We start from the raw sequence: 8,716 nt of genomic DNA, 5'->3' as shown, positions 1-8,716 counted from the left end.
GCGCAATGGTCCAATTTGATCCGTTAGGAGCCCAGAGGTAGATTTCTCCTCCTGATGGACCACAGCCCATGGTCTCGAGCAGGAAAGCGGATGCCCAGCAGCATCTTCACACTGCAGGGAGGGCAAGTTGGTGGCCACGGGGCTTGGCAAGTTGGCTATGCCTATTTTACAAGAGCCTGCTGAAGAAAATACTACTATAAAAGTCATTTGGGGTGATAAACCACAGATATCCCAAGCTCCCAGGGATGATTCAGGATGAAAAACCATTTGGAAACCCTGGAATTGTCCCTGGGACAGCAATGGGGATCGGTGAGGGTCTCCGAGGAGCTGGAGGGGACAACGCATGTTCCCAAAACAAGAGGGAGCCGGCGGGGTGCAGCATCTCCCTTCTCCGGCCCCCGAGAGCAGAGGTGACGATGCCAGCCAGACCCTATTTCCTATAACTACACAATTTTGTTTAATAATGAAAAAAAAAAAACCAAAGGTGCTGGGATTTCTGAGTTTTAGCATGGCTTTTCCACTTTGCTCCCCAAATTTGAAGGGTAAAAGCAATGAATAAACACACTGACACCGAGGGTTATGAATTATTCATCTTTTAATTTCACATGGTTTAAAATACGATATGAAATAAGGCTACAGTATATAAAAAACTCTCCAGCAAAATGATGTGCCAGCATCAGCAATTAAAACAAAACCAATCCCCTCCTTCCTTAAGAATTCAATGTAGGAGGGACTTTTTTTTTGTATCCTTTAAAAACAAAACAAAACAAAACAAAACACAACACACGGACACACACACACACATCGCTACATCTCTAAGCTACCTCAGCTCAGTTTTTTTAAAAAGCACCTGCTTTTTCCTTTTTTTTTTTTAATCTCACTTTTAAAATTTTTTTCCACTTTTAAAAAATATAAATTATATGAAAATACAAGTTGGAAAATAGTCGAACAGCACAATATAACAATCTCTTTTTTTTTTTTCTTCTTCTATGTTTATCAGCTTAAAAAAAAATCCCATGTGTAAAAACAAAACAAAACAAAACGAAAGTTTTTTTTTTTTTTTTTTTACTGAGGCAGTTAATTCCTGGAGATATTCCATTATAACATATATGTATACATAGATTTATCATTTCTTTAAACCTCTTTGGAATGTAGACAACAGCTCAGGGATGTTATATAGACCCTACCAGAGAGCAGAGCACGCCAAGGCATCCCAATTTTGCGACGTTAACGAGGAACAAGCAACCAAGCCCTAGTGCCTCGCAGAAAACCCCTCCAGAAGAGCAAGAGCCAGAAGACGGAGACGTTTCCATCAGCATCTGAATTTATCGGTGCTTACGGGGACCCTTTTTTTGGAGGAGGTGGTGGTTTGGAAAGACGCGAGAAGGTGAAAACGGAAAATATCTTCTATTTCTTGCCCTGTTTGGCTGTTTCTCCATCTCAACGATCACGTCTGGAGCGGGACGGTGGTAGTGTGGAAATAAAATGGATCTCCACTCGCACGCACGCGAGTGTCCACAGGTTATGCTCATCCTACACACAGAGATGGAGAGAGACAGGTAGCAGAGAAAGTGCTTGCATTTTTCATCAGGTTTGGGGTTTTTTTTCCCCTTTTTTGAGGTGCCAAATAGCCGCTGTCGCGGCCCCAGAAAGCCGTTTGCAAGGGCTACGTTCCCAAGGTAGGGCTGGGGGGGACCAAGGGGACATGCCCCTGTACGGAGAACAGCACATCATGAGCAGGACACAGAAAATACCTCCTCAAAAAAAATCAACAAAAGCACCCGAGACATTCCAAAACAAGACAAAATTACCCAATTTCCAAACATCATGTGTATCTGGCAAGGGTGAAGCTCACCCCCATGCAGAGAAACCAGCACAGGAGCAAGTCTCATCCCCGGTAGATCTCCGTCATCTCTCTCTAACCCATCCTTCTGGTCCAGCAGGTGTAAGTGGGTTAATTAAATTTTCATGGCCTTAAAGAACAGGAGGTCAGAGGGTTTGGGTTCCAGCACGCCCCTCGCCAAAAGTCAACAGGCAATTAAAAAGCAGAAAGAAAGAAAGAACCAAACCAAAACAAAAAAACAAATCTGCAAATTTCCAGTGTATAAACAGCACACAGCCCTCTCTGGGATGGTCTCTAGAATGGGAATAAAAAGTAAAGGAAAACAGAAGATGATGAACTGGAGGTCCCTAGGACTGCACGGCCCTTCTCCTGCTGCACTTGCACACAGGCTGCAAGCTGGGATGGCAAACGGCCGGGAGAAATGACGGAGAAGCTCCAGTCGGGGGCTACTTTCAAAAAACAGAGCTGCTTTCCATGACTCACCCTTTCTAACCTTTAAACCCTCTTCCCAAAATCACTGGGAACACACAGGTTCAGCCTAGAAACCTGGAAAAAATAAGCATGGCAGAGTGGATGAGGGATTTAGCCTGGCAGAAGGATGGGGTTGGTACCTGAACTGGTGGTTCCTTCTGTCAGAGGGAAATTTCATCCCTTTTTTTTTCTTGAAAAAGGCACTTCAGCTGCAGTGGAGCACCCGAGCAAAGCAGGAGACATGTCCTGGGATATAGCATGGTGCCAAGGGCAGGAGATGGGCGCGGGGCCTCCTGGCAGCACCCTTTCTAAGGGTGTAAGGGGATTTTTCAGAGCACTGCTAGAAGTGGCCTCCGAAGGGCAAGCTAAGGGCACTTTGCAGCTGCATGCAAGAGAGCAACCCTGCACGCCTAAAAAAAAAACCACCCCATTGCTGAAAATCCAACCCATACGATGTGTCCTGTCGGGCTGCTCTTTAACTACTCCTCCCCTGCACACGTCTGTGCCGTCCCATCTTGCCTGACTCCCTTTTCAGCCCGCTCAGCGGCTGCGGCGAGCCTTGGATCTGCGGCAGAGCTCTGTCCCGGTGCTTCGTCGTTTGGGTGGGCCTCATCCACGAGATCTGTTTTCCCTTCCTCACTCCAGCTCGGCCAAGCTGCTTTCTCCCATCCTCCCTGTCTGCCCGAGGAGACGAGCTGAAGTTTAACTTCCCAGTGGGCAGAGTCCCTTTCCTCCTTTGGTGCATGCTCCTTTCACCTTCCCTTCATCCCCTTTTCCTTCCTTTCCGTCCATCCCACTCTTTTCTTTCCATACGCTCGGCGGGACGATGCACAGCCCCAGCCCCGTGAGCTAACAGCATAACTAATAACTTCTCTTACCTAAACCACCATCTGTTTCCATCCCCCTCGGCTGGAGCTCCCTCTTGGCCCACTCACTTCTCCTCCACCATCCCCTTTTTTTAAACACGCAGCAGTTTTGGGGCTGACTTGCCCCAAAATGACCAACTGGGGATACCGAGGTGCTGGGTACCCCCAGCTGTGGAGGAAGCAGGGGAGAGCCCAGCACCCCAGGGCTGAGCTCCCCATCCGACACTGCCTCTGTGCAAGGGGGGTTACGTGCCCAAATATTTCGGCTCTTTGCACGCAGAGTCCTGTCCTGCCGACCCCATACATCAGCCTGTATCAGGCAGCATCACCCGGCGAGCATCTCTGGAAAGTTTCTCCCCACCTCGCCCCCTACTCCTGTCTCACAGTGCCTCTGTAATGAACACAACTACCTAAAACACACAGACGGACAGACAAACAACACAAAAAGAAGGTACTTTTGGTTCAAACGCGTAATACTGTCTTTAAAAACAAAACACTCAGTGGCTCTCAGGGGTGAAAGACCCCGTTGGGCAGTCGGATCCACACAGATCCGGCTTCGGAGTCATATCTGGATAGGGAAAGGCTCACTGCCCGATCCTCTAAATCACACCGAGCCCACCCCAAAGGCGGTCGTCAGCCTCAGGCTGCTCGGAGCATCCCGGGAAGTGCTCGGTGCAGCAGGATTTACCCCTCTGAAGGCAAACCAGTTGCAAAAAGTCTGGAAGACAGATGGAGCAGCTCCCCTCGGGACCGATCCTGCAACCGTCTGGGGCAAGCACATGGGACCTCTCGTTTACCCCGGCGTCACCGGTCATATGCTTCATGTTAATCACACCCTGCCAGGGTTTGCAGGATCAGGCTTACAAAGAGCAGTAAAGAACCCATTTGCAAGGACAATTTCCTTTCTGCGTGTGCCCAGGCTGGTTAAGACATACAGCAATAAAGATAGAGCTGGTCAAAACAGGAAGGAAAAAACATTTCCCTTTGGTTTTTCAACTTTTTCCCGATTTTTTTCCCCCCAATCAACTTGTACATTTTCCATTCGCCACATTCAAAACACGGGAATTTCTCCTCTTTCCCCTCCAAAAAAAACAAAAAAAAAAAATCACCCAAATTTTCTGAAAGCACCAAAGTGTTCCTTAAGCAAAACAGCGATTCGGAAAAGGCAAAAAGACATTTTCCCCGCAAATCTTGATAGGTTTCGTGCACAAAATGCAGCCATACAAAAAGGCCCCTTTTTAAAAACAATAAAAAAAGCGGAAATTTCAACCAGCTTTATCAGCAAACGGTGGAGCAAAGCGTGTGGGACTGGAAGCAAGAGCGGCACACCCAGCCAGCATCACTAGGAGCCAGTTTGGAGTTAATTTTCCTTCACATACGATTCGGAGATGCCAAGTTGTAGAGCTAAACTTCTCCAGTGGGGTCTACATAAACTAATTCAGGTTTGTTTTTTGGTTTTTTGTGTTTTTTTTTTCTTTTTCCTCACTGTGATAAAACTCTCTGCTGGCATAACAGAAACAAACACACACAATATTGCAATACTGAGACCATCTTAGAGCTTAAGACTATTTAAAAAAAAAAAAAATACTGGCACAAAATTTAATAAAATAAAACTTTAACAAATTTAAAAAAAAAAAAAATTCTTGATCCCTCCTAGCAAATATTCTGTCTTTTGTAGAAAAGATGACAACCAACAGAAAGGTGATATAACAAGAATGACAAACAGTTCTTGGTTTTTTCCTATATTGCCCCTCCCCGAAGCAGGAATATTCACCCACTTTGGTTTTCCCTCTCCACCCCCAAAAAAAGTTTTAAATCCTCGGGAATACTGTCATTTCCTGAACTGTCAGTTTGTGTGCGAATAATACAAAAAATGAAGGGATTCATTTGATAACATTTTTTCTAAACAGCAAGGGATGGGGAGGGGTTTGTTGGTTTGGGTTTTTTTAAGTGAGCTACATTTTTCTGGCTTTCTTAAAACTCAGAATTTCACCCCAAAAAAGCCTGTCTTGGAGCTTTCAGGAAAAAAAAAAAAAAGGCCCATCCTTCTCCGAACCAAACTTTTTAGGTTTCGGCCAAAAGTTTGCCTCCTCTGCCACCCTCTCTCCCAACAACCTCAACGCATCAAATCTGAGTTGCTCTTTAAAAAAAAAAAAATAAAAAATTAACAAACAACAAAAACAACAGCAAAAATAAAACAGAACCAACAGAAAGAAGTCCCATTGACTCTCCAAAATGACACAGGGTGATCCTCCACCCAGGCTGACCACCTTCACTCGTCGGCATCTGGCTTGACGTCCAGCATGGCGTGGAGCTCCTCGGGCGTGTAACCCAGCAGGCTTTGCAGATCGCAGACAAAACGGTAGACGTAGCGTTTTCCGGCCGTCTTGTGGATGATGTTCTTGTCGTAGTAGTAGCGCAAGCCGCGGCTCAGCTTCTCGTAGTTCATCTTGGGTTTGTTTTTCCTCTTGCCCCATCGCCTGGCCACCTGGGAGAGGGGTGAGGAGAGTCAAGGGGGAGGATGCATGTCGCAGGGAAGGGAAGGAAAAATCGATCTGGCTCGGTTGGGCAGCCGTCGGCAAGTGGCAGTGCCGGACACAAGGGAAAGGAGAGGACTTTCCTCGTCTTTAATGTGGACGCAGATGCGTCACAAGCATTAACATTTGGGAAAACCAACCTTCATGCAGTGGCAGAACATTGCCGAGGACTCTAGGAGGATACATAAGTCAGGGAAGGGAACGAATGTCCCATCTGTTCCCCAAAATCAGTGGGAAGTCCCCCCTCTCACCTGTACACATCCTATTTGAAGAGCTTTGGCACTACGCCTCTCTCTACGCCTCTCCCATCAACTTTGGGCACAAATTACTGCTTCCTAGGTATTACTGCCGCCCAATTTTTAACAAGTTTTCAGCTGGGCTCTAATTAATTGATTTCCCCTACACACACACAAGACCAGAACAACACGACTGCCCAAATCTCAGCCTTGAAGGGAAGAAGGGAGGGTTATCCACACCAGTATTTCAGAGGAATTTGGGCTGTGTACTTAATACCAGGGCACTCTACCTCGTCTGGGTCGGAAAGTTTGAATTCCCAGCCATCGCCTGTCCAGCTGATGAAGGACTGACAGGACTTGTCAGTGAGCAGTTTAGGAATTGCCACAGTTGGATGGGTCCACTGCCTAGAAAGACAAAGGAAACATGAGACATCAATGCCAGGAAAAGCACAGCCATTTCTACCCCAGAGGGGGGGAAAAAAAAAATCACATGCAAACGGTGTTCACTAAAAAAAACCAACTTTCTGCTATCAAAAAAAATAAGGCATCAGCGGCCACAGGGCAAGATCTGGGCCGAGATGACAGCTTGAGAGTTAAAACCTGCAGGTAAAAGAGCTTCCTATTTGCAGTAAGAGCTGAATATTCATGCACTGGAATGCTTCACTTCGAGTTACATAAATAGGATTATTTTTCTGGCACCCAAACAGCGAGGAGTCATTGTCTTGGCACAAAAGCACCATCATTTCCTCCGTGCCAAAAAGCTGCTGGCCATCACATGAACTCCGGCAGACTCCCGCTTCCCAACCTTGACTCTTTGCTCCGTCGCTGTTTACCGAGATAAGGGGGGGGACCCAGGTATGAAAATTATTTGGCCTCTTTCCAGGGCGTGTTGCTGCAGGAACGGGCTACGTCGGCTCGCAGAGCTCAGTGTGGGGAAGGCAGGAGCTGGCTGGCTCGGCAGACAGATTTCACCGGCTCAGGACCGGTGGATCTCCCCATCACGCTCTTGGCACGGTCTTAGCAAAGCCATAAGGAAATCTCCCTGCGGTTGCTGGTTCCCCTAATCCAGCCGGAGAAGCACGAGGCGGTGCGCAGCATCCCGTGCCACGTACATTCAGCCTCTCCTTACAAGGTCGCGATCTCTTATCTTTCCCTTGGGTGTTAATTTTGGCCAACAGTGATTTGCCTCGGGGTCCTGAGCCCGACACATCTGACCTGCAGTACCCGGTGCACCCGACTGAGAGCCTGCGGCTTTGCAGCCTGGTTTCGGCTGGATTAATGGTGTACATGGAGCGATTTCGAAATATTTATCTCTTCTTTGTGCTTGTGTCCTAATCAAAGGTAGAGGAGAAGCCTTCAAGCCAAAATCTCTTTGATGAGCAACTTCCAAACGCGGCCGCACCCAAAATATTGCACTTAGCTCTGGGCAACATGTTTCAGGAGAGATTTTGCCATGTTTTAAACGCAGCTTAGAATTTATCGCTAATACTAAGAATGACAATAGTAATAACAAACAGAGCCAGAGGTTAGGGGAAATGATTTATCACAAAAAGAATTGCACAGGCTGGATTAAGACGGCAGGCTGGGGTAAACCCGCCTGCTGACAGCAACGAGCACAAGCTTCAAGCAAGGGAAAAGAGTTATGTAGTCAGAAAAAGGGATGGAGAACAGCCTATTTCCATGAATAACAATGAAGGCTGTCAGAGCTGTGGCTGAGGGATAACCCGCGGAGAGAAGAGAGGGCTCTTCCCCCTTTTCCACAAGGTTTAAAATGACTCAAAAGCAGACAAGCTGCTGGGGAGGAGGAAATGAGAAAGCTGGCTCCAGGACAGGGGAATCGCTGTGCCCCGTCCGGCCCTCCCCAAATTGTTTCGCTCCTGTTATCCTTAAGGAACTGCTTCAGGGTTTTGCAGGCACTGGGTCCTCCGCCAAGCCCTGGGGGTTATCGCACAGCGACGGGCAGGGGAAAGCAGGGAGCTCACAGCATCTCTCTGCTTGTAAATGGGAGGACAACGCTCAGCGGGGAAAGGCTCCAGCCCGCCGTTCTCGGGAGAAGCTTGCCAAGATGTTGACTCGATGAATGCGCTCTCTGGTAGGGCTGGAGTTAGGTTAGCCACGCCAAAACGAGGGAGGAAATTCAGATGATGCCTTTGCTTCTCATTCGAAAGGGAAGAGCCAAAACCCTGGCCTGAAATGCCACCGCATCTCAAAGCTTAGATCTATTTATAGCAGCGAGCTTTAAATACAGAGAAAACATTGGGCAAAAAGGTTACTTCAGCTGCCCGAGGTCCTCCACGGGGAATCGCAGGTGAATTCACATGGGGTCGGTTTCTCTTGGCCCATTTGACTTTACACCAATTCCCTACGTACCTGCAGAGAGCATCCAACACTCAGATCAGGTTAACAGAGAAACAATCCTAGCAGACAAGCCTGAGCCAAGACCAGGTTCGTCACCTCGCATGGATTTCTCTCCTGCCCAACCAACGAACAAGGATTTTTTTTCATTCTTTCCCCAAAATAAGATGGATGGATGGAAACCCACCACCTAGGCACCAGGTTCTTGGGTAAGCAACTGCCCTCAAAATACCCCTGGTCCACCCTGGCTCTGCGGGAACCTGTCATGGTTCTACTGTCATTAACCCCGAGCCAAGCAGCCGGCGCAGTTCCCGCTTGGTGCTCGCAGCTCGGCTGCCAGCTGGCATGGAGAGGTGTCGGGAAACCCAGCAATTTCTCGCCTTCTCTCTAGCAAGCGAGGTAGGTCTC

The 8,716-nt window shown here is 47.7% G+C and overlaps 1 protein-coding gene across 1 annotated transcript in view; it reads right to left on the bottom strand.

The window, feature by feature from the left end:
• Positions 1 to 5,452: 5,452 nt before the first annotated feature.
• Positions 5,453 to 8,716, bottom strand: part of ETS1 (v-ets avian erythroblastosis virus E26 oncogene homolog 1) — a gene marked incomplete at its 5' end in the record, with an annotated part of 20,365 nt that continues 17,101 nt past the window's right edge. The window contains 3 exon segments of the mRNA XM_009710227.1: positions 5,453 to 5,668; positions 6,244 to 6,326; positions 6,329 to 6,358. Coding sequence (XP_009708529.1) covers positions 5,453 to 5,668; positions 6,244 to 6,326; positions 6,329 to 6,358 — 329 coding nt within the window.

This window comes from Cariama cristata, unplaced genomic scaffold (assembly GCF_000690535.1).
Source record: "Cariama cristata isolate BGI_N322 unplaced genomic scaffold, ASM69053v1 scaffold6921, whole genome shotgun sequence".
NCBI lineage: Eukaryota > Metazoa > Chordata > Aves > Cariamiformes > Cariamidae > Cariama > Cariama cristata.
Note: the sequence above shows the minus strand (reverse complement) of the source record. Positions and strands in the feature narration are given on the sequence as shown.